General features: G+C 57.5%; 15 protein-coding genes across 15 annotated transcripts; 5 read left to right on the forward strand and 10 right to left on the reverse strand.

The window, feature by feature from the left end:
• Positions 1–368: 368 nt before the first annotated feature.
• SCHCODRAFT_02341416 (uncharacterized protein) lies at positions 369–2626 on the forward strand. The gene is made up of 11 exons (XM_050342430.1): positions 369–535; positions 586–624; positions 681–759; positions 815–849; positions 899–970; positions 1021–1088; positions 1141–1193; positions 1246–1566; positions 1625–1662; positions 1718–1759; positions 1811–2626. The coding sequence occupies exons 1-11, from the start codon at positions 446–448 to the stop codon at positions 2387–2389; spliced, it is 1416 nt and encodes a 471-aa protein (XP_050199202.1). The 5' UTR covers positions 369–445; the 3' UTR covers positions 2390–2626.
• SCHCODRAFT_02507190 (uncharacterized protein) lies at positions 2499–3541 on the reverse strand (the record flags this gene model as incomplete). The annotated part of the gene is made up of 2 exons (XM_003030138.2): positions 2499–2594; positions 2645–3541. 2 exons carry the CDS (start codon positions 3539–3541, stop codon positions 2499–2501), a joined length of 993 nt encoding a protein of 330 aa, XP_003030184.2.
• Positions 3542–3628: 87 nt separating this feature from the next.
• Positions 3629–4747, forward strand: SCHCODRAFT_02509511 (uncharacterized protein; the record flags this gene model as incomplete). The annotated part of the gene is made up of 2 exons (XM_003030576.2): positions 3629–3693; positions 3739–4747. The coding sequence occupies 2 exons, from the start codon at positions 3629–3631 to the stop codon at positions 4745–4747; spliced, it is 1074 nt and encodes a 357-aa protein (XP_003030622.2).
• A 641-nt stretch (positions 4748–5388) lies between these two features.
• Positions 5389–7075, forward strand: SCHCODRAFT_02669459 (MFS general substrate transporter; the record flags this gene model as incomplete). Its single annotated transcript, XM_003030575.2, has 6 exons — positions 5389–5537; positions 5588–5853; positions 5903–6088; positions 6140–6325; positions 6377–6851; positions 6907–7075. The coding sequence occupies 6 exons, from the start codon at positions 5389–5391 to the stop codon at positions 7073–7075; spliced, it is 1431 nt and encodes a 476-aa protein (XP_003030621.1).
• Positions 7076–7212: 137 nt separating this feature from the next.
• Positions 7213–8283, reverse strand: SCHCODRAFT_02600909 (uncharacterized protein; the record flags this gene model as incomplete). Its single annotated transcript, XM_003030137.2, has 1 exon — positions 7213–8283. One exon carries the CDS (start codon positions 8281–8283, stop codon positions 7213–7215), a length of 1071 nt encoding a protein of 356 aa, XP_003030183.1.
• Positions 8284–9084: 801 nt separating this feature from the next.
• SCHCODRAFT_02690269 (uncharacterized protein) lies at positions 9085–11380 on the forward strand (the record flags this gene model as incomplete). Its single annotated transcript, XM_003030574.2, has 7 exons — positions 9085–9264; positions 9321–9373; positions 9456–9600; positions 9854–9987; positions 10040–10190; positions 10240–10999; positions 11143–11380. 7 exons carry the CDS (start codon positions 9085–9087, stop codon positions 11331–11333), a joined length of 1614 nt encoding a protein of 537 aa, XP_003030620.1. The 3' UTR covers positions 11334–11380.
• An 886-nt stretch (positions 11381–12266) lies between these two features.
• On the reverse strand, positions 12267–13205 carry SCHCODRAFT_02669463 (SWIB-domain-containing protein; the record flags this gene model as incomplete). Its single annotated transcript, XM_003030136.1, has 3 exons — positions 12267–12319; positions 12369–12538; positions 12592–13205. 3 exons carry the CDS (start codon positions 13203–13205, stop codon positions 12267–12269), a joined length of 837 nt encoding a protein of 278 aa, XP_003030182.1.
• Positions 13206–13829: 624 nt separating this feature from the next.
• On the forward strand, positions 13830–15497 carry SCHCODRAFT_02546744 (glycoside hydrolase family 26 protein). Its single transcript, XM_003030573.3, has 5 exons — positions 13830–13950; positions 14007–14200; positions 14261–14517; positions 14573–14930; positions 14982–15497. The coding sequence occupies exons 1-5, from the start codon at positions 13894–13896 to the stop codon at positions 15067–15069; spliced, it is 954 nt and encodes a 317-aa protein (XP_003030619.1). The 5' UTR covers positions 13830–13893; the 3' UTR covers positions 15070–15497.
• SCHCODRAFT_02631430 (uncharacterized protein) lies at positions 15047–15762 on the reverse strand. The gene is made up of 2 exons (XM_003030135.3): positions 15416–15762; positions 15047–15354 (listed from the first exon to the last, which is right to left on the reverse strand). The coding sequence occupies exons 1-2, from the start codon at positions 15731–15733 to the stop codon at positions 15181–15183; spliced, it is 492 nt and encodes a 163-aa protein (XP_003030181.1). The 5' UTR covers positions 15734–15762; the 3' UTR covers positions 15047–15180.
• Positions 15763–15846: 84 nt separating this feature from the next.
• Positions 15847–18400, reverse strand: SCHCODRAFT_02750086 (uncharacterized protein). The gene is made up of 3 exons (XM_050347233.1): positions 17784–18400; positions 17201–17724; positions 15847–17149 (listed from the first exon to the last, which is right to left on the reverse strand). The coding sequence occupies exons 1-3, from the start codon at positions 18274–18276 to the stop codon at positions 16112–16114; spliced, it is 2055 nt and encodes a 684-aa protein (XP_050199203.1). The 5' UTR covers positions 18277–18400; the 3' UTR covers positions 15847–16111.
• Positions 18401–18666: 266 nt separating this feature from the next.
• Positions 18667–19136, reverse strand: SCHCODRAFT_01317053 (uncharacterized protein). The gene is made up of 2 exons (XM_050341439.1): positions 18751–19136; positions 18667–18689 (listed from the first exon to the last, which is right to left on the reverse strand). The coding sequence occupies exon 1, from the start codon at positions 19054–19056 to the stop codon at positions 18838–18840; it is 219 nt and encodes a 72-aa protein (XP_050199204.1). The 5' UTR covers positions 19057–19136; the 3' UTR covers positions 18667–18689; positions 18751–18837.
• A 169-nt stretch (positions 19137–19305) lies between these two features.
• Positions 19306–22167, reverse strand: SCHCODRAFT_02507555 (HCP-like protein; the record flags this gene model as incomplete). The annotated part of the gene is made up of 9 exons (XM_003030133.2): positions 19306–19605; positions 19659–20287; positions 20337–20847; positions 20900–21102; positions 21159–21456; positions 21508–21854; positions 21903–21942; positions 21994–22041; positions 22093–22167. The coding sequence occupies 9 exons, from the start codon at positions 22165–22167 to the stop codon at positions 19306–19308; spliced, it is 2451 nt and encodes an 816-aa protein (XP_003030179.1).
• Positions 22168–22576: 409 nt separating this feature from the next.
• SCHCODRAFT_02583133 (uncharacterized protein) lies at positions 22577–23337 on the reverse strand (the record flags this gene model as incomplete). Its single annotated transcript, XM_003030132.3, has 2 exons — positions 22712–23337; positions 22577–22659 (listed from the first exon to the last, which is right to left on the reverse strand). The coding sequence occupies exons 1-2, from the start codon at positions 23154–23156 to the stop codon at positions 22577–22579; spliced, it is 528 nt and encodes a 175-aa protein (XP_003030178.1). The 5' UTR covers positions 23157–23337.
• Positions 23338–23603: 266 nt separating this feature from the next.
• On the reverse strand, positions 23604–25267 carry SCHCODRAFT_02669468 (glycosyltransferase family 49 protein; the record flags this gene model as incomplete). The annotated part of the gene is made up of 5 exons (XM_003030131.1): positions 23604–23906; positions 23998–24145; positions 24253–24434; positions 24493–24860; positions 24928–25267. The coding sequence occupies 5 exons, from the start codon at positions 25265–25267 to the stop codon at positions 23604–23606; spliced, it is 1341 nt and encodes a 446-aa protein (XP_003030177.1).
• Positions 25268–25922: 655 nt separating this feature from the next.
• On the reverse strand, positions 25923–27207 carry SCHCODRAFT_02631442 (DRMIP-like protein). Its single transcript, XM_003030130.2, has 7 exons — positions 27098–27207; positions 27004–27043; positions 26939–26953; positions 26861–26875; positions 26695–26803; positions 26509–26632; positions 25923–26451 (listed from the first exon to the last, which is right to left on the reverse strand). Exons 1-7 carry the CDS (start codon positions 27144–27146, stop codon positions 26243–26245), a joined length of 561 nt encoding a protein of 186 aa, XP_003030176.1. The 5' UTR covers positions 27147–27207; the 3' UTR covers positions 25923–26242.
• Positions 27208–27527: the final 320 nt, after the last annotated feature.

Below are 27527 nucleotides of genomic sequence, written 5' to 3' on the forward strand. Positions count from 1 at the left end.
ACATTTACGCTCCTCCTGGTAGTTGTTACACGGTCAGCTTGGTTTGACTCGGTCTCCGATATTGTCTATCTGTCTGCACATTGTTTTGCTCCTCCACGGGATACTGGGGATTCCGCGCATACCACCTTATTTATTTCATGTATAACAGTTATCTCGGTCGGTAGTTGTAGATATGACTTATGGGCACCACGGATCTACATAGGAATCCTAGTGAACTTTTTGGTTCAGAACTTTGCCCGATATATCATTGCACAGAAATAGGAAGAGTCCGAAGTTGAACTTTCGGCTCCGAAGCCTCGTGTGGGTCACGAGCCACGTGATGTGACGCCACGCGTCGGGATGACGCGACCGACGCCCCTAGACCCGAACTCGAACCCAACCTTGTCTTGAACTCTCACTTTCCCCTCCCCCGCGCTTGTCATCTCCGTTGCTCATTTCCGACAAAATGACCAAGGACGAAGACACCCTCCCTAGCGAGTACAAGTATGTCTGGAAGCCGACCTCGGATATGTCGCTGGATGACTTCCTGAAGAAGGTGCGTTGTCACCGTTCACGCAACGTGATGCGTACTGATGAACAATGCAGTATAGGCCTTCTATGGTCCAGAACGATGGGACCAAGCCAGTGAGCCAAACCTCTGCCACTTGCGCGTGCATGAAAGATGCTGACCGCGTGCATAGTGGATATGGGTTGCTGGCAACAAGGACCACGCTACACCGGATGGCTGGACGGATGCTATCGAAGAGGCTTCGGAGATATGTAAGATCCAGTTGACTATACAGTATATGCGGCGACGTGGGCTGACCTTCGTCAGTGAAAGAGACAACGGAAAAGGTCGAATCTATCAAGGTGCGTTTGTCCAGCTCTGCCCTGCTGTTGTTACTAATCTGGTACATAGAACGACGCCTCGATACCTGTGCGCTCGAACAAAAAGACCGGGGCGAGGAGCAAGAAGGAGGTCCGGGAAGAGGTGAGACCACAATGTGGCGTGCATTGACCCTCGACTTACAACGACCTCAGGTGCAAGCCGAAGCGACGAAGAAGCTCAAGGAGATCTCGCAGAAGCACAAATACGTTACGGGCAAATGGTACGGTATGCTCACCTGCTGTTACTCGTCAATATGCTTACCAACAACATAGGTTAATCTTCGCCCCCGCGGACAAGGTCGACCTAATTTGGTCTGGCATCGCTCGTGAGTCCGAATCCTCTGCTCAGAAGGATAGGTCATGAACTTGATTGACTAGGGTCCCTTGTCTCTGGCCCGCTGTCGGCCACGGCCGCGTTCACGGCCAAGGTCTCGACGTCGCCAGAACACGACCAACCGAACTATCAGCATGTTATGTGCATCTACGTACCCGACGTGTACGACAAGGACGCCATGGCAGAGGTGCGTGCTCAGGCTCTTTCACCTTGCTGTACTAGTCATCTAGGGTCCTTCTCGACGATCCATGCCTCGTCCCTGATGTTCACTATGCTGAACGATATATTTCAGATCATGCGCATCCTCCTGCGTAACCATGGCGTATCCCTCAGCGGCGTGAAGTCCGATCTGTATACGTATATCGGTCAGTGCGCTTCCACGCGTGCATTGATACTCCTATTGAGCTCACACTTTCGGTGCAGGTATTGATAGCAAGCATCCGAGCGGGATACCCTCGACGGTCCGTGAGCAATCATTGGATGAACTGACAACATTATGTTCAACGCACGCCTTAGATCTGGAAGAACAACGCAGTCATACCCGACGCGGAGGCCAAGGTATGTCAAATTTTGCCTACTCGCGATACAACGACTCATGGCACCTTGTAGGAGCTCAAGGACGCTTTTTACAAAGAGTTGGCTGAGAAGAAGCCCGAGGCGCCGGCGTCTTCGGCGGACAAGTCGGGAACAATAGCGGATAAGGCAGGAGTCGCGACCGATAAGCCGGCCCCTGCGCCCAAGAAGCCGCTGCTCAAGAAGAAAAAGGCCAAGGACCCCTTCGCGTCGGATAGCGAGGAGGAGAATGAGTCGGCGCAGGAAGCAAAGCCTGCGCCCGAAACGACGAAATCTGCACCCGATACGGCAAAGCCTCCTTCGAGGTCGAGCGCGAAGCCTCCTTCGAAGTCGAGTGCGAAGCCTCTTTCGAAGTCAAGTGTGAAGCCGCCGTCCAAATCGGCCAGCAAGCCGCCTTCAAGGTCCAGCGCGAAGCCACCATCGGCCAGAAGTTCAAAGCCGCCCTCGAAGACAAGCGCGCCTTCCCGCACAACGCGCAAGCGGAAGGCCGAGCCGATACTGGAGGAAAGCGAAATAGAGTCCGATGACGAACCGAAGCCTAAGAAAAGGGCGCCGGCGAGGAAGCCGGTGAAGAAGCGGGCGAAGGTGGATGAGGATGAGGAGGATGAGGATTAGGGCTTGCCAGGCCATTTGTTCGCCTCTTCTTGACATCTAACTACGCTACCCCGACCTTCAACATCTAGTGATCCTGAACTTATGCATACTGCCCTACGAGGCCCGTCGACTATGCAAGTTTTGCAGTAATCATCATGCGCTCGAAGTCAGATAAACCCATCGACTTGTCGGGAGCCGTTGAGAACATCTCGAGCATCTCAACCATCTGGTGAGCTCATGAGAACCACTCCTTCGCGCCAGGATGAAGGAGCCTACCTCCTCTGCCTTGATTTTCTCCCCCGGCAACTTTGCGACCCGCTGGATATCCTTGAGCATGACGCGCTGATTCGGTAGCTCGTCTTCCGCGACGTCGGGAAAGAATAGCGAGTATGCCTTCAAGCACGTCTGCTTCTGCCTCGCAGTAACCGTCTTCGGGCGTTGGTCGGCGTCGGAGAGAGATGAGAGAGACGACGAGCGCCTGCCGCGCTTCCTCGTGCGCTGAGACTTTTGCTTTCCTTTCGAAGGGGCTTCCTCGACGTATTCGTCGTCCGAGCCCGAGTCGGAGTCCTCCTTCGCTTGGTATTCGTCGCTCTCGTCGTCGCTCATGCGCACGTCGACGTCTTCGGGTGCGTCCGCTACGACGTCATCAGACTCCTCGTACTCCTCGGCGCGGTGCTCGAGCAGAACGGCGCATACGGTGCGCCAGTCGTCGAGGGAGACGACGGCGTCGTCGCGCGACGCTGCTTCGGCGCTAGAGGGCGCCGACCAGCCAGAGGCGGCATTCCGGAAGACAGAAAGCACCTCCTCATCGTTGGGTGGCAGGTCGAGGTCCTGCAAGGCAGATGGGACGGCGGCGAGAGATATTTGTGCTGCGTCATCCTGTGCCCCTTTGCTGTCGTCCTCGACAATGAACCCTCCTCCCTCTTCTGGGATAAAGCCTCCGCCCTCACCAGCATCGTCCACCAGGAAACCGCCGCCCTCCTCAGGGATGAAGCCCCCGCCACTTTCGTAAGCGGGGTCTGCGATGAAGCCTCCGTCAGTGTCTTGTTCTACCCTGCGCTTCTTCCGTGCAGGTTCGCCATTGCTTGTGGTGTCACCGCTTCCTGTAGCGTGCTTTCGGAACGCTTTGTCTATACGGCGCTGGAGGCAGGCAGGCAGGTCTGAGAAGGACATGGTTTGAGGCAAGGCGCGTGTTGTGACTCACCGTGACGTTGGCCTCGAACTTCGCACGTGATGCGCTCGCGCTCGCCTCTGTCCACCATGTCCCCGTCGAGTGACTGTCCGAAACATGCGCATACACTTGCAAGTATTCTCTCTGAGTCACTGTGAGCTCGACCTGATGTAGGGGAATTCGGAACTGAAGTATGCAGTACCTCCATAGAATTACTGCCCGGCGACGTCGAGGATTGGAGCTCCGCAGGCCTTACACACGATCAGCCCTTCCTCCTGCAAGAGGGGAACCTAGGGATCCCAGTCAGGCTGCTATACAGAGTATATGTACTCGCCGCGACACAGTTTTCTCCTGCCCTCAAAGCCTACCGCACCGACTCCTCATCCGCATCCGCGAAGGCGGTGGCATCACTGTCGTCCATCGTCATCTTGGCCAATCCGGCTCACCAAACTGCGCTCAACGCCCGCAAAACGCTGGTCTTGGACTCTCATCTAGACGCTCGCGCGGAGCTGGAGCTCACGGCGCACTTTCTGACTGCGTCGAAGGACGGCGCGAAGCAGTCGACGCTCTGGGATCATCGACGGTGGCTACTGCAGCGCATATACCCCAGTTCCACTGTACAACCTCTAGCTCGAAAGAGACCTCGCGGCTGGGCTAGCGATGTGTCTCGATGTCCGTCCCTACCACGCACGGTCATCGAACAAGAATTAGCCCTGGCACTGCGCTCATGCGAGCTGTACTCACGGAACTATCATGGTTGGGTCCATAGGCACGCCATATTCGAATCTATCCTTCATACCCTCGAAGACGCGGATGCATCGGAATATCGGCGCACCGAGATGTTGGACCTCGTCGAGCAGGAGACGCATACTATCATGTCTTGGATAGACCGACACGTATCGGATTACACGGCTATGCAGCATCTCTGTTCTGTCGTGTTGGCCTTCTCTCCTGACCATCGACGTTATGGTACCCAACGTTCAGACAAGGTCGACGGGCGATATGCTCTTATGGACCCGCCTATGCTCGCCGAACACGCTATGGATCTGCTCCGGTCGTATCCTCAGCACGAAGCGCTGAGCTGCTACCTGCAGCTCACATTGAAGATGTTCGAGCTGCCAGGCGAACTTCGAGCTCGAGCGGAGAACGTGCTTCAGACGGTGCGCATCATGGTCAGTTTCATTCGAGCCGTACTCATCGATGACTAGACCTCAAATAACACTCGGCGTGCAGGACAAGCGAAAGTGGCGCCGTGACAGTTGCTCTCGATCGCGCCTCTGCTAGAGCCTGACGCCGACCAGAACGAGTCGGCCGACATCCGCCTCAATGTCCGCACAGGCACGACCTGGACTGTTCTTCGTTGGACTCGTCGAGCTCTACAACGAGTCACTTTGGGGTTCACTTGCAATGTGAACAGCACTCGCACTCTATCAAGACATCAATCCCTCGATGTCGTTCAGCGTCTGTCAAGTTAGTCCTCGGGTTAGGACCCCAATGTGCCACCGCCATCCACATTTTCTTTACCTTCGACTAATCGTCCCTCCTTGACCATCGTTGACCCCTCTTAGTTCCCATTTCAGTTTTCGTGACGCGTGCCCTGCCCCTCTTTCGTCGACTCTTCCGCCGCCATTCCGCCCTCGACGAGGACGCCCTGGAGGTTGCCTGGAGGCGGCGGTCCGCGGCATTGCCAAATTCCTCCGTGTGATTTGTCGATCGGCGCCCCGCCCGAAAGCTCGACCCACCGAGCGGGCGATCGGCCGAAACATATGTCACCGATTACTCGCTGACTCGGCCTCGCGCTACAAAATGCGCCACCACGGCGCCCTGGGCGACTCTTACCGCGACCACCATGTCCTCGCTCTCTTCCATCGACCGAAAAGATGCCAGCGTCGACGCCGCGTCCGTCCCCGCGCTCGACGCGGCGCGTGTGATGCGCAAGATCGACCTCCACGTGCTTCCATACATCTGCGTCATGTATACCCTCGCATTTCTTGACCGGTGCGTGTGCAAATCCTTCCCTCTCGATCATTCAACTCACCCCCGCCTAGCGTGAACATCTCTAATGCCGTGCTCTTTGGACTCAAGGACGACCTCAAACTGGTTGGGAACCAGTACAGCGTCGCCCTCGTCATCTTCTTCGTCCCCTACATCCTCTGCGAAGTCCCCTCAAATATTTTCATGAAGCGTCTACGACCACACGTCTGGCTATCGATATGCATGTTTGGATTTGGACTCGTTACGATGCTGCAAGGATTCGTCTTCAACTGGGGCGGCCTTATGACTACACGCTGGTTCCTCGGCGTTTTTGAAGCCGGTATGTCCTGGTGTTCCCTCGTGATCGAGCGCTTATTGACGATGATCAGGGATGTTCCCCGGCTGCTTTTACCTCCTCGCGATGTGGTATCGGAGAGAGGAGGCGCAGAAGCGCTACACATTCTTCTTCTGCTCCACGACGCTCGCAGGAGCGTTTGGTGGACTCCTTGCCAGTGCGATCGGCAAGATGGATGGGTTGAGAGGGTATCGCGGGTGGAGATGGGTGTTTATCATTGGTGCGTCTTCAGCCAACTTTGCGTTCTACAGCGAACTCACGATCACCGTAGAGGGTCTCGTGACTGCTGTTGTCGCAATCGCATGGTTTTTCCTCCTCCCCGACTTCCCTGAAGAGTCGAAGTTCTTGACCGACGAGGAGAAGGAGTGGGTACGAACACGCCTATCTCAGGACGTTGGTGAATCCGAGATCGAGGAGAAGACAACATGGCGAGACGCCTTGAAAGTCATCGGCGACTGTGCGCATCCTTCATTCCTCTCCCTCAGCCCTGATTAACCCTCCTCCGCAGACAAAGTCATGGTTGGCGCGCTCATGTACTTCGGGCTCATCGTCCCTGGGTACGGCTACGCCTACTTCGCACCCACCATCATCAGCGGCTTCGGCTACACCACCATCCGCACGCAGCTGCTCTCCGTCCCTCCCTGGGCCGGCGCGTTCGTCTTCGCCATGTGCATGGCCTTCGCGTCCGACATCGTGCGCCACCGCGCAGCGTTCGCATTCGCCGCGTGCGGGGTATGCGTGATCGGGTTCGCGGTGCTGCTCGCGCACCCGGCGAGCACGAACTCGCAGTACGGCGCGCTGTTCCTCGCGGCGGCGGGCGCGTACACGGCGATGCCGCTCGTGGTGTGCTGGTTCAATACGAATTTGGCGGGGCACACAAGAAGAGGGGTGGGCAGCGCTTGGCAGGTTGCGTTCGGGAACATTGGCGGCATTGTCGCTAGCTTTGCCTTCCCCGACACCGACAAGCCGAGATTCTTCAAGGGGTGAGTCGACGATGCTCTTCGTTGCATCCACTCGTACTAATGATCTCCTCCTCAGCTACGGTCTCTGCCTCGCATTCTCCGCATTCACGATGATCATGATCTGTGTATACGTATCCGTGCTCGCCTGGGAGAACAGGAGAAGAGCACGATCAAATGACGCCGACGACGAGAAGGCGAAGTTGAGGAAGGGGGACCTGGCTGTGGATTACCGGTACATGTACTAATATAGTGGACTCACATGGGGAACAAAAGGAGCTTTAAGACTCCGTGTATTCTATCGTGCGTGTGTGCATGGACATCGATATTCGAAGGCAGGGATGATCATAGATACAGCATAAGTCAAGAAGTGCAAGATTGGCCATTATGCGGACATGGCGAGCGCCTTCGCCCCCACTGCCGCGCAGTCACCAACGAACTCTACGTAGCGGAAGGTATGGCCCCTCGATGCCAGATCGTCTAGGAGTATCTTGCGGTACCGCTCGATCCCGACAAGCGATCCTCCAAAGCATAACACACTGTCCTTTGCCTTGACAAGCCGCGGTGAGGCCTCGTTCGCATCTCCGAGGAGGACAGTGATTTCATCGACGAGCTTGCCCGCCGATGTATGCAGTACTTTCAGGGCTAGCTCGTCGCCGTGCTCGAATGCGCACTCGAACACGATCGGCGCGAGCATCGACAGTCGCTTCTCCCTGGGCACCGTCATATGCTGCGGCAGGTCAGCCGCGACTGCCGCACCCGCCTGCGGGTCTGCGAGATGCACCGTGCCCAGAATCTCCATGATGTCCCCCAGCCCAAAGCGCTCGACGAGCCGATCGTGCAGCAGGCTCCGTGCTGGATTGGCCTGCACCGACGCGCGGTCGTGCGCGAGCATCACCTGCCGCACGGCCTCGCGCCCGACGTCGAACCCGCCGCCTTCGTCGCCGAGGATCCATCCCCATCCTCCGATGCGCCCGAGCTCGGTGAGCGCGCCTGTAGCATCCCCAGAGAAGGACACCGCGATCGAGCCCGTGCCGCCGATCACGGCGACCGCATTGGATATGTTGGGGTGCATGCGTAGAGGGGCGGCGAGGAGGTGTGTGTCGTTCGCGACCGCGAGGCGCGGGCCCTGGGGGATGTCAAGGAGTGCGGAGATGCCAGGGGTGATGGCAGCGATGGCGGCAGGGGAGTCGGCGCCGGAGACACCAAACCAGGCCTTTGCGAAGGCGAGCTCCGGGGGCGGGGGCAGGGAGACGGGGTCGATGGACGGCGGGGACGTGCAGGTCTTCAATGCCTCGCTGATGGCGAGGCGGATGGCCGCGAGGAAGGCGTCGACGGAGAGGTAAGTGCAGTTGGATGGCCCGCCTATCCCACGGCCGACGACCACGCCATCCTTGTTCGCGATGACCGCGCTGGTCTTGGAGCCGCCACAGTCGACGCAGAGGTAGAGCGACATGGTAAGTCGATGGTCTTGCGATTAGTTCGCGGATTCAGGTTCAAGTAGCTTTCATGATCAGCTGCTCATCAGTCGAGACCTGACGGCCGCCACACACCGCACACCCTCCTGCACACCTCGATAAGGACTGAACGGCGCGAGGGACTCTCCACGCGGTGTCGTAGCGGACGCTCGCGGAGGTCCGAAAACGAGATCCTTCTGCAGCTGCCAGACGCCACACTACGCCACATGTCACTCGGCATCCGCCGAAACGCACCTTTATGAACTTTTCGCAGAAATTTTCCTTTCTTCGTGCGGCGTCACGGCCATACTTTTCCCCTGTTGCTCATGGCTGCGAATCTCTACGCGGCTCGTTCGAGTGTCAGGCCGTGTCCAGAGCGACATGGAACGTCTTAGCACCCGATATTCTCCTCTTCTTTACATTCCACGAAGGGGAATGGGTCGGTGGTTCCAGACATCATCCTACCTCCTCCTTACCTCTCTACCTACCTCTGTACCACAGGGTCAAATAGGACTGCATCAATACAGAATTGCAGTCTGTGCCATATACATATGTAGACTCCACAAACAGGCTCTAGACGCGAATCCCGTGACGGACCTCCCCAAGCAGCAGACAAGGATCGAATGTTGGGACCCCCAGAACTATCCACGGAACTCAAGGCGACGATACGCAGAGTCTGGTGGCAACCATTGGAGTTGTTCGCTTATTGAACTCGAGCGATCCAGCTAGATCTGAAGGGGAAGCTCGACTTCGACCTGCTATTGAGGCTGAATAAGGAAAAAAAAAGCCGTTTGTCACCAATGAAGCGTGAGGTAGATCTATGGTTACTCCAAGTCAATTCCTTCGGCTTGTCCCTAGCCTCAACCAGTGTGGACACTCAGGGAAACTCCTGCGCGCCGCGCACCGACCTAGCCCCGCATGTCATGGCGCTCGCCACACTCACAAAGTTCAGTCATGTCTACACTTGGCATGTGTTCGCAGTGAGCTCGTGCGTTCGCGTGTGCCCACGGCCCTAGTCAGATCTACACATCTACAGCTTCTAGAAGAGCAAACCGCGCGCCTACACCAGGAAGACCTGCAGGACGACACGTACCTTCATCTAATCTCAAATCTACTCTATTACTACGCCACACTTCAGCGCTTCAGCCCTTCGATAACCCATCGGCGGCAGAGTAACAGCGCACCTTCTGCCGTCAATTCTCGTGCGCCTGAAAGACTCAATTCAGTGCGATATGACGGCAGTACAACGGGAAGCCCTCCACGTGCGAACGAAGTACAACCCGACGCCCACATACGCCACACAAGGGGAGACGGCGGTATGTGTTCTACAGCGTCCCCCAACCCTAATTCGCCTTTCATGCCCGTTCTCTGGCATCGTCAGGCGTCTATCAGGCCGTCTCAAGGCTCTTCGTGAATCGGGATGAGTCGTAACACAGCAGGCGAGCTGTCGGTGGATGAGACAGACGCTGAGAACGATCACCACGAGGCGGGGGACTGACCTATCTAGGCAGCATCAGCTGGGGCGACCGCGCCCCCCACCCTTTTCCTTCTTATACCAGCGCGTCAAAGGCTGTCTCCTCAGGCCTCAGCCTTCCGCCCCGTCCTGCCCCGCGCTCGCCTGCGATATACGACGCGATGCACGAGTGCTTTGTCCCCCCGGAGTTCCAAAACTTCCCCGTCGTGGATGACGATGGCACGGCGTCGTACGTCTGGCGCGGCATCCCCTTGTCCTTTTTACTGACTTGTCTGGCGTAGGTTGTGGCCGCGAAACTCCCCGGACGATATGCTGCGGCCCCTCCCTTCGCAAAAGATGGCGGTGCTCTGGCAGCTGCACTGTCCCGACAAGTGCATGCCCCCCGTCGCGATTCCCGAGCCCATGGCCGCGCGCCTAATCCAGCGCAGCGTGGTATGTGCGGCGCTATGTGTATGTTACCCAGGTGCTGACCCCTTCTCAGCGCGCCGCCTTCACCAAGATGCCGCGCATGAAGCGCGACGCGCCGTATGTCGAAGACGCGCAGGCCGGGAGAGAGCCCTCGAACTCGCCGCCCTCGGACGCAGTCGTCCCGGACCTGCAGCCCTCGTCCCCCATGTCGGCGAAGTCGACGGACTCCCCGAGGCGTGGCCCGGACACGCCCGTCGACACCCCCATCCATTGCCCTCCCCCACTCGCGTCGCCGCTGATCGAGGAGATGTTCCGCGGCCTGAACCTGTCCGCTTATGATAGCGAGCCGGCGTCTCCCGTGCAGCGCAGCGCCATGTTTCCGGGGCCGGAGGCGCGCGACGAGGAGATGCCCTTGGGCCTCTACGTCGACGGGGATCTGCAGGAGCAGCAGTTCCACGATCACAGCGGAATGTCCTTGGATGGTCTCGGCGAGGGCTTCGGCTACCTGCAGAACATGGACGTGCAGCAAGAACAACTACCGACGCCCCCGCAGTCGGCCTCTACGACTGACTTCCCCACAAGCGCGTTCACATTCGAACCCGCCCACGCTCCTATGCCCGGCTTCCCCTCAGAGCCAGTGCCCGGCTATCCCTCTCAGCCGATGCATGCCTTTGATCACTCTCATGTGCCGGCATTTGACTTTTCCTTGTTCGAGTTCCCGACTGTGGACGAGCCTGCGCCACCGTTCACACCATCCACAAGCGCCCCTTCCTCGGGCAGCGCCTACACTCCCACGGATAGCTCCGAGCATTCTTCGATGGGCGTCGACTCTTGTTCAGTGGGCGCTGAGTACTCCTCGGGCAGCGTTTGCCATTCATCGAGCAGCGCGGACTATTCATCGTTCGGCGATAATCATTCTTCGGTCGGCAACGGCCGGTCTCCTGTGGACGCTGCGCCACACTCCGGCACTGAAAAGCCTACACCGCCCGTGGCTTTCCCAACGATGCCATCGATCCCGCCCCCTGCCCCGCCTGCGCCTACCGCGACGACCGTCGAACCCAACTCCTCGATGTCTATCGACAAAGCCCCCTCGAAGGCCAAAGCCAGCGCCACGCTACCCTCGCCGCCGGTGTCTCCCACGACCCCAAATGCCTCTCGCAAGGGTAAGCGCCGCGCCACACGCAAGGCCGCTAAGCCCACAGACGACGACGACGACTACCAGGAGACGTCTGCTTCTGCCAGCGGCGACGATGACGCCGACTCATACGAGGACGACAGCCCCGCGCCGAGCTCGAGCAAGCGCCAGAAGAAGTCTCCCAAGGCCGCCACTAAATCCAAGTCCAAGGGCAAAGCCAAGGAAGGGCCCCCGATCTTCTGCCCATTCCGCGACTACGGGTGCATGAGCACATTCACGCGCACGGGCGACGTGAAGCGGCACATTCTGGAGACCTCGAAGCACCCGATCGCAGAGCTGAGCCCGGACGCGCTGCGCATGTTCAAGATCAAGGGCACGCTCGGGGGCAAGGCGCGCTGCCCCGAGTGCGGGCGGCAGCTCTCGCGCAAGGACGCGCTGATGCGGCATCTGGAGCGCAGCGCGTGCGGTAGGAGGAGGAAGTTGGACAAGACTTACGTCCAGGTCCCGGTCACGGCGCAAGAGTGCGAGAAAGCGCTGCCGCCCAAGTCGAATTGAGGTCTGAGGAACGCTGCCTTCCTTCACGACTGTCACGATTACTGTATGCTTTGTGGATTTGCTTGCTCTGTGCTCTGTATCTGTGGACTTGTTTCAAACATCCTATGCTGTCTGTTTTGCTCATTCCTATGTACTGTTTTACTTGTCTCGTGTAGGTCTACTGTAACCTGTTGTTGAATGTACACCAAATCTGTCTCGATATCGTTGGGGGTCCTCAGCAAGTAATTGCGACAACATGCGAAGATAGTGAAGGTACAAATGAGGGCCGAGGGGAAGCGTAGGATGAAGTAGCAGAGGTATGACCCATGATGGTACAGCGTGTACCTAATCTACTGACCGCGTAGGTAGTGGTGTGGCGCGTGGACCTCCTATAGGAGGGAGCAACTGCGGTGAAGTCTCCGAGCGGCGGTTCAGGAGTTTGCGGCGTCGTACAGATGGCTGCCCAGCTCCTTGTTCATCTTAACTGGCGAAGGGTTTAGAGGTGAAGAGGCGGGGCAAGGGTCGGCGCTTACACATGTCGATCTTGTCCGTGTTGAAGACGCGCCTCAATGCGTCGTCACATACGATCTCACGCTTGTTGCTGGGGTTCTGCAGCTCGTTGGCCTTGATGTAGACCCAAAGCTGCTTCACAACCTGTGGGCGCGATAACTTTTGCTCGTTCAATACCGCAGACAGGGGCTCGCTATGGATGACAGTCAGAGCAAGTACGAGCACCATAAATTCAGAACGACGCACCTCAACGCGAATTCTTTGGCGAAGCCGCCCTTCGCGCCGCCCCCGCTTGCCTTCCTTTTCTTCTTCTTTCCCCCCTCTTCGCCATCCTCGTCGTCCGAGTCGACGGTGGCCGCGCTCTTCTTCTGCTTGCGTGGGGAAGCGTTGCGGGCCTTCGTTCGTCGGGCGCGTCCATTGATCTCCCCTGAGAGCTTGCGCGCGAGTTCCGCGTCGGACATGGTGCTCGACGAGGCTTTCTTCTTCTTCTTCTTGGGCTTCGGCTTCTCCTCTTCTTCCTCCTCTTCTTCGTCATCGTCCCCCGTCTGCCCCTCCGTCCCCTCGTCCTCGTCCTCCCCTGAGTGCTTCCGCTTGCGAGACGGCTTCTCCGCGGGCTTCACCTCCTCCTCAGGCTCCTCTTCCACCTCAGACTCCTGGTCCGGCGGGTTGACCTGCTCAAAGACGCGCCCGATAACCGCGTCTATCTCAGACTTGTTCTCCTTGATGAAGTCGGCGGTGAGCTCAGGCTCGCGGCCGATGAGCTCCTTGCGGACGCGCTTAGCGCTGACCGTCTTCAGGTCAACGCCAGGCGCAGAGAGAATGGTCCGAATGTGGGGTTCGAGGGAGTCGAAGTCGAACATGTCGGCGTCGAGGGCAGCGACCGTGGCGGTCTTGCAGCGATGTCGGAGGCGCTCGAGCGCCCACGGAGATCGGCCCGGGACGCTCGGCCGAGGAAAAATAGATGCAAAGTCGGACCCACATTGTTCTTGCTCCTGACCGCCATGTCGCTCTGACAAAAAGTTGCATGGCATGGGCGCTTAAACACGCTTTACTCGTATTCTGTGCTGTATAGACGCCCAGCTAAACTCTGAACTAGCACGACCGCAGCACCCATCTCAGTCCAATCACAGCTTTATGGTGGTTTTTACGCCTGCCACTCCCGTTGTCGCCTGTCGGTTGAAACACCCTGCGAGTGCTACCAGGAATCTTCAATCTATGCAGCTCCACAGTTAGATGGTGACCATATACCCAAACGTCAACATCCACTTTGTCGCGTCTTGCACGGATTTTTGGCACTCAGCATAGCGGATGTCCAATCAATGATGCGAAGCGAGGACGCACTAATCATGAATGCGCCGCACATCACTTGAGCGCTAGTCCCTACCCTGAGACGTCGCACTATGAGAGCTCTCGAGCGCTGAGGTGAGTGCTGCCCGAACTCAGGGTAAGTAGTGACGGATACCAGGTCTCATAAAAGGCAGCAATTCCAAGGAGAGAGTATACTGCATCTTCACTCTCCTTCCTCTATCTCTCAGTCGCTCCCTCGAAATGAAGCTCTCTCCTTCCTTTGTAGCCTCTCTCGCAGGTGGCTTGTATATCAGCCAGGTGAGTTGTCCAACCGGTACACGACGTCGACCCTTCACGTGCTGATCACGATTTAGGCCGCTGCGTCTCCTCTTTCTGGCCGCGCTGATTACTCTGGCCTGCATGCCTCCAGGCAGAACAGTAATTTTAGCCTGCCCGCAGACGGTCTGAAGGCCAAGAACGGCGTGCCGTGGGGCTGGCTTCCAGACAGCGGCGCCGGAAACACGATCAAAGAAATCGATGACAAGTTGGGCAAGTCCAAGGCCAGCACGTCGGTATCATCTTCTGTTGATTCTGTTCGATACTTACGCTGCTTTCATGCTGTCATCAGTTACGGATGGTACGCGCAAATCACGTCCTCCACCTTCAAGGGCGAGCAGCTGCTGTCGCAAATGGACGACGTCGTGGACTCCGGCGCCGTCTTCATTCCGGCCGTCATGCCCTCCATTGATCTCTCGAAGATCGACGAGAAGGTCGCGTCGCAGGTCGCAGATGTGCTGAAGCAATTCACGGACAAGGGCGTCGAGGTCTGGCTTCGCTTCGCCCATGAGATCAACTGGTACCTCACGGACGGCACGTACACGGGCGGTACGTTGCATTCTGAGTCCGTATACTTAAACCCAGTATTCACTATCCGACACAGACGCCTCTTCCTACCAAACCGCCTGGGCCAACATCGCCGCCGCCGTCTCCTCCAACGACAAGATCAAGATGTTCTGGTGCCCCAACGCCGCCGGCTCCATGGACGACCTCGCGCCCTTTTGGCCCAAGGACCCCGACACCGTCGACCTCGTCGGCATCGACATCTACCCGAAGAAGCAGCAGACCTTTGAGGACGTCTACGGCGACTTCTACGACACCTATGCGAAGGGGAAGGGTAAGGCGTTTGCAATTGGGGAGACGGGCAATGGCGCGGAGGATGCGGGATTGAAGGAGTACTGGTTCAAGCAAATTGCGGAGGCGGATACGAGCAAATTCCCGGATTTTGTGGCTACTTGTTGGTAAGTGATTTCGCGCGATATGTCTCAGGAGGGGAGCTGACTGCTCGGTAGGTTTGAGTACGACAAGGAGCGCGACTTCCGTCTCGTCATTGATCAATCCGAGGAAACGGTTGAGATGACCAGGTCGGAGCTGGAGTAGAGCGCGAAGTGTACGCGTTCTTTCATTCTTTATCACCATATTTATGCGCTTGTCCGAGATATCCGTTCACATATCCTTTGAACACTATGATATTGCTTTGCGTGACCCTATTCACGACCGTATAATCAGCCGATGCATATGTGGCACCAACTCCTCCCATGCGTCCATGTCCACCTCCATCCACTCTAGCACTCCATCCTGCTCTCGCCGGAACGCCGCCTCGATCCGCACCGGCGCAGTCGCTGCCAGCAGCCCGAACTTAGACTTGAGATAGAGCGCAGCGTTCTGTGAGAGATCTATCAGGCTCAACAGATTCCCAAGATCGTGTCTATATCCTCGAACGCACCCTCCCACTCATGCTCTCCATGCGCTTCCTCCCGAGCGCAACGCGTCGCTCGCGGTGCTCGATGACAAGCGGCCCTGTTAGTGGAGCTCTGGTGCTCTCAACAAGCGCTCGCAGGCCCTCGCACAAGCCAGCTATGAGATGTTCTCTGGCGCTTTCCACACTTGGGGGAGGCATAGATGTAGGCGCCGTGGTGGACGCAGAATCCTGCAACTGTAGTGGGGAACGGACAGTGACAACGATAGGATGTGCTTCGGGTCCATAACCTCCGCCCATAGTGTTAGCCTGGTTGTAGTCTGGAAGAGAGCTGTCTTGAGACATGGTAGCGAGAGGCGAAGCGGGGAGGGCGCAATCGCCGCGCTATGAGCGCCCTGTCCGCTTCTGCCGCCGTAGCACAGCCGATAGTATGATGGCTTTAGTTCGCGCGCATCACACACAATAGTAGGAAGAGATTTGTGGCAAGGCGCGCTTGGGGTCTACCGACCTCAGCCGCTGCCTGCCAAAAGGACGATCAATTCGAGGGACAGCAGGAGATATGAGTACAAGATGAGAAGAGATGAAAAAGCCGATAGGAAGACCCCACAGCACCGACCGACGTCGATGTATAGTACCTACTTACGAAGCAGTGATAGTACACGGAAAAAGGAAGAAAAAGTCGGAACACAAGTACATTTGGAATAAAGGAGACTTCGAGCTTATCTAGTAGTCGTCCAAGGAGGATAGCAGTTGCGTTCCGATCCAGTGAACAGGTGGCTCGATGGACGGTGGAGGAGTGTAATAGCGTACAGGCATAGGAGCGGAGGGCTCGACAAGGGGGAGCGCGGGTAGACTGGGGGTGGGAGAAGAGCCAGGATCCATGATGCAGCCCGTATCAGGGTCGATGAGTTCGCTGGGGACGCAAGATGGCGGTCTCCGTTGCGAAGGCAACGGCTTGCATCGCTGCTCGTCGACTGGCAGAGGCTGCTCAGGCGCCTCATCCGCGTCCTGCTCCCGCCGTAACGCCTGCAGCACGATCTGCTTGGCGTTTGCTATGTATATTCCGGCCAAGATCTTCCCCGTCGCTTGGTACTCCGCGGGCTGCATCCTGAAAGCGATATTGTAGACAGTGCGGTGCAACATGTCCTGCTCGTCGATCGGCTCGCCGACGTCGTAAACCCCCACATATGTCAGGGGAACGACGCCATCGAATGCGGCGGCGCGATCGAGCACGTCGGTGGCGCGTTGGGCCGGAGGAGTACCATCGCAGCCAGCCTCCAGGTAGATGTTGCGCCAATTGACCACGCGTTTCGTCGTCGGCTGGTGGATGACCTCGCAAGAGCCGATTGAGAAGATGGGTAGGGGTTTCCCAGCTTTGACTATGTCTAGCAATTCGAAGAATTGCGTCATCGATATGGGATGCGGGTTGGGTCCGGCAGAGGCAGGTGCCAAGGCCTTCACCCGTTTGACCATGTCCTCGGTAAATGCGTATGCAGGTGGAAGCGAGTCGTCCGCAGAGGGCGTATACTCGGGTGGGAGATCTTCTTCGAGACCGGGCAGTCCACACTTATAAGAGGGCTTCATCGACTTGGGCAGACGCTTCGAGTTGGGGTGAGGTGGGAAGAACGTGGACACTGGCAGCAGATGGTAGGAGGCCCGCTGATAGTAGTATCCGGTGACGGTTGGGCGGCGTTGGCACAAATCATCGTGCCGAGCGTCAAGGTCCTCTGCTTCGAGCGAACGGTGCAGTCTAGTATACTGCTGGGTAACTGTCAGTATGTATTCTGACCGCCTGGACTTCCTGTAGCTCACCTTCTCTTTGTGAATACGCTGCTCGCGAGCCTGTACGAGACTTATAGTCTCAAAGGATGGCCTGCGGTCGAGCAAGGCCGGACGACGTTGAGGTGCATCGCGAAGCTCCTCAAGCAGTTCGTCTATCGCGTCGAGCAGTCCGCTGGAGACAACTTCCGGCTCGGATAAGATAGAGGCCGAGTCTGAGGCAACGTCGGATCGGTCATCGACGACGTCTTCACCCCAGATAACGTGCTTCCGAAGGGATGGAAGATGCTCGAGCTCGAACGTGCTGCCATGGTCGAGGGAAGCACTATGCTCTTCCACGATGCCACAATCGGCCGACTCCCTGCCGAGATGATCGTGGGGATAATGCATGCCGGCAGTACGCGCACACGTGAGCTCAGCCGCGTTCAACACAGTGAGGACAGGAGAGTTGTCTTCGTCCATCGAAGAGGCGGAGTAAGAGACATCGGTGGGATGGTCGAAGGTGAGGTCGGGGGTGTTGTCGATCGAGCCGTAGCTAGTGTCTTCGTCGCCATGGTCTGGCGATAAGATGAGATGATTAGCGCGATGAGATATAGGGCATCGCCGGACAGCTTACCGGAGGTTGGAGTTGTAGGAGACGACGAGCGCTCCTCGAGGTAACCATCTTCGAGGGGGATGGGGGACGGGGATTTTCCCACGATGGGGGAAGTATCGATGTCGGTCTGCACAGCGACGCTCTCCAGCTGAGCCGAGGAACGGTGGGTGCTCTTGACCTGGGAGGCTGCCGAGATGTGTTCGGATAGAAGGACCCTTATGGCTGCGACCTCCTGCTCCAGCTCTTCGATACGCTGCGCGCAGACGCAATCGAGCGGCGTCTGCGTTTCGCTAGGCGCTGTCGCAGCTGAGCGGCAAAGACGAGCAGGAACAACGGGCGGGGCACATTCCTTCTCTCGAACGAGGGGAGGGGCAACTTTCTTCGCTGCGAACAAAGCGAAGCCTTTGGTCGTTTCGACGTTATCACTTTGGCGCCCGGCATGGTGCTTCTTGCGAGTAGACTTGATCCTTCGTATGAGGCCCTGAGGATTCAGGGCAGCGAGACCGAGAGGCATTGCGAGAATTGAGAGGTTGACGGGAGCTGCGAAGCGGGACTTTCAAGCTCTGGTCTTGGGGGTGGGGGGAAGAGGTCAGGCAGGAAAGCGGGCGCATTTGATTTTTGAAGACTATCGTGACGACCGTGACATTCATGTCGGCTCGTGATCTGGAGATGTTCCGAGCTGAGACCCTCTTTTGTTTTTCTTATCGCGCATGATCTGCCCGCGAGTGCAGCTACAGGGATGTGGGTCCTGTTGAGAAGGAAGGAGAACCTAGAAGAAAGCGTCGAACAAGGAGGAAGAAATAAGCGAATTACTCCCGTATTGATTCCGTAATGATTCCGCGGAATCATACAAGGGCGTCCATATTGGGAAACAAATCCATTGCCATACAAAGCAACTCACTCCCAGGATTTAGGGCGGCGGCCAGCCTGCAGGACGTCGTCAATGGACGAGGAAGCTTACCACTCGAACAGACCGTGAGCTGCTCACAGACATAGCCACGCTGGATGCGCAATTAGAAGAGCAGGAAAACCTCGCATTTCCTATGTTTTACACGCTAAACCAAGCGATCCCTGATCATCTTAGAATATTCCACTCGTTCCTCGCCGGGTCGCCGGGCGGAGGGAATCTTCCACCGTTCTGAGCTGGCGCATCGTCCTGCCCTGCCAGCCGTCGCTGCTGGTCGTATATGCGTGATCGCACGTAGAGCAGCACAGTGATCAGCGCGACAAGGGCGATCACAAGTATCATGTCGTCGGCGTCGTCGTCTTCTTTGGCATCAGCGCGAAGGCGCATCGTGCCTTCGAAGGAGTCTTCGGGCCCGAAGTCGCCATCGCGGTCTTGCTCGGCAGCTCTGCGGTCGCGGGCCCACTGAAGAGTTCGTGAGGCTAGGTAGAGCAGGCCATACACCAAGACTCACTTGGATGGGATCCTCATCTTCACGAGGGCCACGCGGCTCACCGCTCTTGCGTCGACGGAAGTCCTCGCGAGCTTTCCCCATGTACCACGGCCCACCATCCTCGTAGTACCGCTCCTCGTCCCTACTCAAGGGTGTCTCCTTGGGCTCTTTCGGTGGTTCCCGCCCGTCCTCGACTTGAGGTGGTATTTGCCCCGAAAGTACGTCTGGCCGAAGGGTGAGCATTCAAAATCATCAGACAACAAAAAAGGCGTACCATCTTGGTTCTCGTCTTCCCACTCCCAGAGGTTCAGACCGCCCTTGCCTCCTTGCAAGGTATGCCACATGCTGCGCGCGTACAGCCGTATGAGAGACAGCAGCACTGGCACGTAGGCCTCAGAATTCGTCTCGAGCGCAAGATCATAGTGCCGCTTGGCGAGGTGGAAGTCCTGCGTACACAACCGTCAGGACCGCATCTGGCGTCTTATGAACAGCCACGTACCTGCGGCACCCCAATCCCATTCTCGTACATCCAGCCCAGATTCCACATCGCAAGCGCGCTAATCTGCGTGTCCGCGGCAGACTGGTAATACCGAGCCGCCTTCTCGTATCGGGTCTGCTCCGACTCGTCTGGCACGCCAAGTCCGTGGTAGTAGTAGTCCCCGACCTTGACGAGGGCGTCGATGTTGCGCTGCGCCGCGGCACGGGTCCACTGTGTCAACGCCAGCCGCGCCGTGTCGTTAGAGGGGATGATGGGCGAGAAGCGCGTTAGCCTTAGCACGCTGCGATCTTGATCCAACACATATGCCAGATTGTTCTGCGCAATCTCCGACCCGCGCTCCGCTGCGATCCACCACTTCAGCATCGCTACCTCCTGCCCCTTCTCGGTGCCCGACATCCATGCGATCTCAGCCTCCCGGAGCAGATCGTCGTCCCAGACGCCGCGCTCGGAGACGAGCTTGTGGAACGACACGGCCATAGCACACGAACTGGACGTAACGTGGGGTGGAAGGCCGGGTGTTGCCGCTTGAGCAGAGTGGATCTCGCCGAGGTAGTAGTACGCCTCGAAGGGAGAGCCGTGTCTGATGGCAGCTTCGAAGTAGGTGGTCGCGGATGCCAGTTCGCCGCGCTCTATGCAAGAGTCAGAGCGATGCATACTGTTGATAGATTGGACACTCACCAAAGTGGTACTTCCCAATATGCACCTGCGCCTCCGCCAGCTCCTGCCCGGCCGCGACCGCAAAGTGACTGAGCGCCTTCTTCATATCCGCCTTCGCATTCGGCACCAGCCCGTCCCTAAACATGATCCCCAGCCCATTGTGGCACTCCCGGTCCCCGTGGTCCGCCCCGCGCTGGAACCACATCTTCGCGAGCGCCATGTCCGGCTTCACGCCCTCGCCGCGCAGGTACATGCGCCCGAGGTAGCCCGCGGCCGCGGCGGCGTACCCCACGGGGCCGCCCTCCTCCTTCATCTGGTTCGCGGAGGGGTGTAGGGGGTTTGGTGGGTCCCGGGGCCAGACTTGACGCGCGATGAGGAGGAAGTAGTAGCGGGCGCGCTCGTAGTCGCGCGGGACGGCGCCGACGCCCTCGCTGCCTGAGGCGATGCCGCCGGGGGAGACGTAGATGCTGCCTTGGTAGAAGATCTTGCCGAGGCGGTAGGCGAAGTCGGTCTCGCCGCGGTCGGCGTTGAACTGACGGGTGTTGGTGAGATGCAGAAGCGTTTGAAGGGGGCAATCAACTTACCAAGTAGTACTCAAGGACGTCTGCCCATGTCTCGCCTGCCGCGCGCGCTATACCAGCCTTGATGGCAGGGCGTTGTGCATTGAGACCTGTGGAAGCAACACTGGCCCCCGGGCCGTACACACCGCCTACTAAGTCTGACAGACGGGTAGGAGTTTGAGGTAATGTGCGTCCACCAGGGGGGCCTGCGCGATATTTGGCCATAGCTGAGTTACATAATTTCGGTTAGTGAATGATCGAGGTAAGGATGACGACGACCAACCCTGCTCCGAGGCGCTCTCGTACCACACGACCGCGCGCTGACAGTCCTCGACTGTTCCGATACCGCTCCAGTACCGGTACGCAAGCGCCATCTGTGCTCCCTTGTCGCCACCATTGGCAGCAAAGGTGTAGTATAGCTGAGCCTTGGCCTGGTCGATGGGAACTACGTCATGGTAGCCGGTGGCGTGGAAGAAGGCGATCATGGATTGGGATGTAGCGTTCCCCGTTTCTGCTGCATGCTTGGAGAAGGTGCGGTACGCAAGAATTGGGTCCAAGGGGAACAATTCGGTTGGGGGAAACTAGACCGATTCAGTCAGCAACGCAGAACGCAAGTGACGCACGGCACGCACCAGGGAAAGCTGCGCGATCATGTAAAGCGCGTCCATGTTCCCCAAGTCTGCCGAGTGCTGCAGGAGATCCATGACCTTGACCGACAGATCGTATTCTCGTCTCGTCGCGGTGGAGAAGTACCCCATATTCGATGCGCCCGTAAAGCTGGGAAACAGGTTCTGCAGTCGCGCAAGGATGCGCATAGCGCTGGCGAGGGGTCCCGGACCATTGATATCTGGGACAAAGGAGGACAGGATGGATCGGGAGTGTGTGTTCCGATGTGCGGCTAGAGGATCAAGCGTCGGTTGTGCTTGGTGTGCCGTGAGCATGTTCAGCACCGTCATCGCGTATTTGTACGCGCGAGTCGCTGATTCGCATGTCAGCTGAGCTACAGGATGGGCTGCAGGGAACGCACCTTCAACATTCTGATCCTGTATACTCTGTACTGAGCTATCCTGTCGACACGCTTGAGCACGAGCGTCAATGCTACTTCCACCCTTGCTTACTGCGTCTGTCTGCGCTCGAGGTACCGCATGTGCAGTTGTATGATGCGACTATAGTTTATAATCAGCATCACAAATGGGTGGATATCCCGATCCCCTCACGTCTTTGGGTACCGCCGATTCCACCGCATCGGGGATGGAGGTCGTGTCCACCGCGGTCACGGTCAATGCAGACATGACGACGAGCCCGAACGCCAGCCATGTCGCCTTCCGCGCACTCCTCTTGGACTTCATCGTAATTTACAGCAATTATGAGCAGATGGACATGGGTGCCGGAGGAGAAAGTGGTGTCACTGGAGGCCTTTGGCGGCGCGCGGCGGACACGTCGAGTCCGGAAGTCCGGGCCGTGCATCGAATCCTTCAGAATTCGATCATCATGGTCCGCTTCGAGTTCAAGACTCGACCGCCGCTTGTTAGACTGTTGAGCGATACTCAAGAGTCAAGCCAGTAAGCCAGACAGTGTACCAGAGACGAACCCATGCTACAAGACTATCCAGAGAGGAGCATAATCCAAGTAAACAGCTACTATAATTCCCCTGCTCGTTCCCAAAGTGACAACACCGGAGACGACCCTTCATCCAACTCCTCAGACAGACTGTTCCTCGCTCGAAGAGGATACCTGATCCTCGACCGGAGAGAAGGACAGCTTGGTGGCATCGACTTCGCTGGCTAAGGACAAGGTGAGTTAATCCAGGAAGCGAGTGGTGGGAGGAAGACGCACCCTCCGATGTAGATACATCACTGCCGCCAGTCGTCGTCTTGTTCTCTTCACCCAACAGCTCGAGTTCGCGCATGATCTCCGTGACGCTCATCTCGGTAGTCAGAGACGTGTCTGCCTCACAATTTGGGGCGTCCGATTTGGCATCAGAGGCATCGTCGTAGACGGCAAGGGAAGAAGGTCTGTGTACGCCATTGGCCTGAGATGCCACATCGGAACTGACTTGCACAGTAGGAGCCTTGGCTGCGGTCGAAGCCACTGGGGTCTGGCTCTCGTCTTCTGTGTCGTAGCCATCGCAAAGGATAAAGAAGGCGCCGACACGGAAGAGAACAGGTTCGGGACGCTTGGGACGTGGCACGAACTCTTCTGTGGCAGAGGACAGCCCGTCTGGATATTGCTGCGCTTTGGCGCTCGATGAGAATGCGTTCTCTTTTTCGTTGGCCGTCATAGTAGAGTTAAGGACGCGATGTCAGAAGCTGCTGGCGGTGTACGAGCTGAAGGCGACTCAGGCGAGTGTGGCAGCACACGAAAGGCAGATACGTGCAGATCGCGCTTCGGTTCACAGCGTTCTTATAGCCTACCAATTTCCCCACGAGTATTCTCACTCCGCGATCACCACACACGCGCTCATGGCCATAGCATGTGCTGAAATCGTAGACTCCCTTTGTTATTGCTGCAATGCGTGTGAATACAGGTTTGTGACCGGCCATGAGATTTCAGCAATCCTGGTGAGTTCGGCTTTAGTCCTCATGGGACAATGGCTTGGAAAAGACCGACGGACCGCATAAAAACCCAGCGACGCTACGGAACTGATGTTGCCACGAGCTGTTGTGTGAAAGGCTGATCACGAGGCTGGGGCATCGAGCGATTGGCCCTCCGCGTCCGCTATGATCTATCAAGTTTGAGTCAGCGAGGCTTCAATCCCAGCCAGAGCCCCAATATCCATGGCGGAGTCAGTGGCCGACGAAATGCACTCCCCACCACCGCCTCTCCCTCCCCTTGGAAGACTGATTGACAGACCAAGCGGCCCGCCACTCACCTGCCTTGCAATCTTCGCCACTCCCTTAATCTTCACGCACTCCTCCCGCGCATTCCTCCCAAGTGGCGTGTTCAGAAGACCCGCATCCGCATAGGTCTTGAGGTACTTCAAGCACGTCTCTTCCTTGAACTCGGAGTAGAGTTTGCGATTGTGCTTGCGCTGAAGGTTAGGTTAGACGAAGCTTGAAATTGTGGCAACGCGGTGGCTTGAGCAGAAGCAGGCGCGTATATGCTGTTCCGCCCATACGTACCTCATTCTTCCGGATCGTCTCTTCGTACTGATGATTCTGGTGGATGATGAAGTGGTCCGCGAGAACCTGGAAGGAGATACCCGAGAGGTAGATCTCGAAGAGGCATGCGGCCTTGTTTCCCCCGTAGCCGATGAAGCGCTCGTCGCACCTGGGTGGCAATGGTTGTCAGCAATGGTGTGAAGGGTAACTACATGGTCCAACACATCTGTAAACTCCAAGGTGGCGACAGAGTCGAACCGCAGCTTGGCCACTCACCAAGGTGGCCCGTCTTTCTTCATGACGATGTACGGCTCGTACGCCGGCTGATACCGTGTCACTTCGTACACCTCGCCCGGAGCGGCGCCGTAGTACTTCGCATATTCGGTGCTATTGTGGCCGGGTTGCCAGGACGCATGGAACATCCCGATGCGTCCGACGTTCACCAGGTCCAGCAGATCCTGTGTGCGTGCATCAGCCAATTAACTTCCTTAACGCAAACGCATATATGCCACCCACCTCCTTCGTCCTCGGAAACACCTCCTGGTTCGTCCCCTCCTCCAGATTCGTATACTCAAACGCCGTAATCACAAAAGCCACACCCTCGTCCAACCTCCCTCTCAGGTCAGCACTCTCCCTAATCACCCGCCTAAAATCCGTGCAGAGCGAGAAGTCGATATCAAGCATCATCACATAGTCAGTGCGCGCGAAAAAGCGCGCGACGTTACGCCAGGTGTTGAATTGGCGGTCGAAGACGTCGACGATGAGGTGCACGTCTACGTGCGCGGCCATGAGCGGGGAGGAGGCGTAGAGCGTGTGCAGGGAGGCGAGGAGGTCGTCGACATGGCTGGTGACATTCTTGACGTGGATTGCGACGGAGATGGGGCCTATATGCGCGTTGTAAAGGATAGGGTGCGTCAGGGTTCATTAGGTAGAGGAATGGTTGTTGAGCACCTTGGTACCGCTCGACCAAGCGCGAGAAGACGTGGAATCGGTTCGAGGTTATGAGCGTGGTCATTGTTATGTCGTTCGCAGCCGGTCTGTTCGTAGCGCGATAGAAGTACGGGATAATCTTGCTTGGGCGCATCGAGTTCGAGAAGGCCTTTGACAGGAAGAGGTCCTCTGGCGTTTCCGCCGCAGGCTGCTGGGTCGAAGAGTTCCAGAAGATCGTGCCCGGAGGGATGCCATGGATGAGATCGTGGTGCGTTCGTGCGAGCGGAGCTGGAGCATTCTGTTTGCCACCGGGAGCGAGCCAGGAAAACGAGCTGGTGAAGAGATTGTGACCGTAGTACATCGTCAGAGCGCGGTGCAGTTGCAGGAGATGGGAGGTCGTCGTATAGACCATAGAGATCGCGACATAGACAGCGCCGAGGTAAGCGAGAGCTCGTGAAACGCGCAGGCAGACCATCTTGAGGCACGACGAGAGCGGCGGAAATGTAGACGGGAGCAGGATGCAAGGATTGGGAAACGTCTTCGGCGACCTAACCCAAGCCTGTCACCGATCCTTCCGGTCGAGCTCTCGTCACGGCGATCGAATTCACTGTTGACCTCCCCCTCTTCCTCATCTCTTCGCCAACAGCTATACAGCATCATTGAAGTCAACAAAATGCATTGCTAGAGATATATCCGCACATCACTAGTCTGGTAGACAAAAGGTATGTACGGAACCACCGACCCATCCACTCTCCTGCAGCCGAAGCGTCAAGAGGGATATCGGGTGCTAAGACGCTCCGGTCGTTCAGGACATGGCCTGACACTCGAACATCCGCGTAGAAGATGCGCTGGATATGAGCAACAGGGGAAAAGTATGGCCATGCCGCCGCACGAAGAAAGGCGCAAAACTTCCCGGGCGCTTATATAGGCGGGCACTTGAGGGGAGGCTCGATCGCGTGGATGCTGCCTTCGCCGTTCACAGAGTCCTGAAGTTTGCTTTGAAAAGGCCTTCTCACAGCCAGGACGCTTCTTGCGGATTCACGAGGTTCTGACGAGACAGTCACTACCAGAAGAGCTGGATTGACAGCAGCCAACACAGGAACAAGTGTAGGGTACAATCAACAGCAAGACGAGAGGTAATGACCGGGTATAAAACAACAGGGATACCAAGAGTACACTCGAGTCGCCCTGTGTATGCAGTCCGACACTGTCACAAACACACAAGCCCAGTACAAGGAAGGAAGACGAGAGCAAAGGGAGTCCGTACAGGTAAAAACGCCGTAAAGGCCAAGTCCGCGAGTTACAGCGGACAATGAAAAAGGCCTACAGGAGGCTTTTACAGGAAGAGCGCAGCGGACATGGCCATGAGACCAGCGACGGCGCCGAGTGGGCCCATGGGGAGCGAGAGGCTGGCGGGTGCGCCATTCTCGTCGGTGGAGGATGCGCTCGCGCCAGAGCCCGACTGCGTGCCCGATGAGCCAGACGATCCCGAGTGGGACGTCGCGGTTCCCGACGGCGCAGACGAGGAGACCGTCGCGGGAGTAGCTATAGCGCAACCAACGTTAGCAATGAGATGAGGCGAGAAGTATGGAAAGCACGCACTCCCGTTGGGCTTGATCTCGAAGGTGTCCGAGCGCGTGTACTCCTGCGTCGTGTTCGACGTGTTCACGAAGACGACCTGGTACCCTGTGCCGGGCAGAAGCGTCACGTTCGTCACCGTGTACGTCTACAAGAAGGTGGGTCCGCATGTAAGAACAGCGACCGCGCAATTACGCCGACCGAACGCACCAGGCTCGCCGCGTTCACGTACTCGGCGATGTCGTAGTCGCCGTTCAGGGTCGCGTTCTGGTCATTGCGAACGATGATCGTGACGTTCGGGTCGTTGCTCGAGGCGGACCTGGGGAGGAGGGGAGGGTGAGCGAGTTGTCGGCGGGCTGTTGCCATGCGAACTCACCAAGAGATCGTGTTCCTGAGGGCCAAATAACATGGTTAGCACGCTCAGTCCCCCGCCACACGCCAGGAAACGCCTTACGAGTGGTTCGCGACCCTGCAGAGCGCGTCAGTTCATCGTCCCCCAGCTTGCAACAGGCGACTCACCAGTATCCATCGCCAGAGGGGAAGTTGATGGAGATGTCCGCTACAACGCAGCCTAGTCAGTAATGGAGACCAATAGACGCGACTTGCGCCTCACCGAGGGCCGCAGCGGGGAGCAGGGCAGCAAGGGCGACGGCAGCACGCATTGTGGACGTAGGTGAAGGGCGGGTAGGAGGAGAGGAGGGCGGGGAACGACTGGACAAGGCGATGGGAAGAAGAAAGCCTTGGAAGTTCCCGCGGTCTAAAATACTCAATGTTCAAGTCCCTGCAGCACGTGGCCGGTTCTTCTTCGGTCGTCTTGAATATTCGGCTTTCCCTCTGGTTCTCAACATCGACGTTCGTGATTGCGAAGGCATGCACCACCAATTGGATACGTAGGTCGTTGTCAATCGAGCTTGTGCGCACCCGGAGTTATTGTACGATGATTTTCCGGGCGGGCTGCTGAACGAGCCGCGTCGAGCAAGCATCCCGCGGGAGGAGACGCTGTGATGGCGGGACCTTTGCGGGCGACTTCTAAAAGAAAGGCT

The sequence above is a fragment of the Schizophyllum commune genome, assembly GCF_000143185.2.
Source record: "Schizophyllum commune H4-8 unplaced genomic scaffold SCHCOscaffold_8, whole genome shotgun sequence".
Taxonomy (NCBI): domain Eukaryota; kingdom Fungi; phylum Basidiomycota; class Agaricomycetes; order Agaricales; family Schizophyllaceae; genus Schizophyllum; species Schizophyllum commune.

What these genes read in the sequence shown, in the direction of transcription:
- SCHCODRAFT_02341416 (XM_050342430.1), top strand. Translation starts at nt 446, where the DNA reads ATGACCAAGGACGAAGACACCCTCCCTAGCGAGTACAAGTATGTCTGG. An exon ending in CGAAGAGGCTTCGGAGATAT is followed by an intron (nt 760 to 814) that starts GTAAGATCCAGT and finishes GACCTTCGTCAG; the next exon opens with TGAAAGAGACAACGGAAAAG. An exon ending in CGATCTGTATACGTATATCG is followed by an intron (nt 1,567 to 1,624) that starts GTCAGTGCGCTT and finishes CTTTCGGTGCAG; the next exon opens with GTATTGATAGCAAGCATCCG.
- SCHCODRAFT_02546744 (XM_003030573.3), top strand. Translation starts at nt 13,894, where the DNA reads ATGAAGCTCTCTCCTTCCTTTGTAGCCTCTCTCGCAGGTGGCTTGTAT. An exon ending in GTGGCTTGTATATCAGCCAG is followed by an intron (nt 13,951 to 14,006) that starts GTGAGTTGTCCA and finishes ATCACGATTTAG; the next exon opens with GCCGCTGCGTCTCCTCTTTC. An exon ending in GGACGGCACGTACACGGGCG is followed by an intron (nt 14,518 to 14,572) that starts GTACGTTGCATT and finishes TATCCGACACAG; the next exon opens with ACGCCTCTTCCTACCAAACC.
- SCHCODRAFT_02631430 (XM_003030135.3), bottom strand. Translation starts at nt 15,733, where the DNA reads ATGTCTCAAGACAGCTCTCTTCCAGACTACAACCAGGCTAACACTATG. An exon ending in TGGAGAGCATGAGTGGGAGG is followed by an intron (nt 15,355 to 15,415) that starts GTGCGTTCGAGG and finishes GATCTCTCACAG; the next exon opens with AACGCTGCGCTCTATCTCAA.
- SCHCODRAFT_02750086 (XM_050347233.1), bottom strand. Translation starts at nt 18,276, where the DNA reads ATGCCTCTCGGTCTCGCTGCCCTGAATCCTCAGGGCCTCATACGAAGG. An exon ending in TCCTACAACTCCAACCTCCG is followed by an intron (nt 17,725 to 17,783) that starts GTAAGCTGTCCG and finishes TCTTATCGCCAG; the next exon opens with ACCATGGCGACGAAGACACT. An exon ending in AGCGTATTCACAAAGAGAAG is followed by an intron (nt 17,150 to 17,200) that starts GTGAGCTACAGG and finishes ACAGTTACCCAG; the next exon opens with CAGTATACTAGACTGCACCG.
- SCHCODRAFT_01317053 (XM_050341439.1), bottom strand. Translation starts at nt 19,056, where the DNA reads ATGCGCCTTCGCGCTGATGCCAAAGAAGACGACGACGCCGACGACATG.
- SCHCODRAFT_02631442 (XM_003030130.2), bottom strand. Translation starts at nt 27,146, where the DNA reads ATGCGTGCTGCCGTCGCCCTTGCTGCCCTGCTCCCCGCTGCGGCCCTC. An exon ending in ACGTGAACGCGGCGAGCCTG is followed by an intron (nt 26,633 to 26,694) that starts GTGCGTTCGGTC and finishes ACCTTCTTGTAG; the next exon opens with ACGTACACGGTGACGAACGT. An exon ending in CGAGATCAAGCCCAACGGGA is followed by an intron (nt 26,452 to 26,508) that starts GTGCGTGCTTTC and finishes GTTGCGCTATAG; the next exon opens with CTACTCCCGCGACGGTCTCC.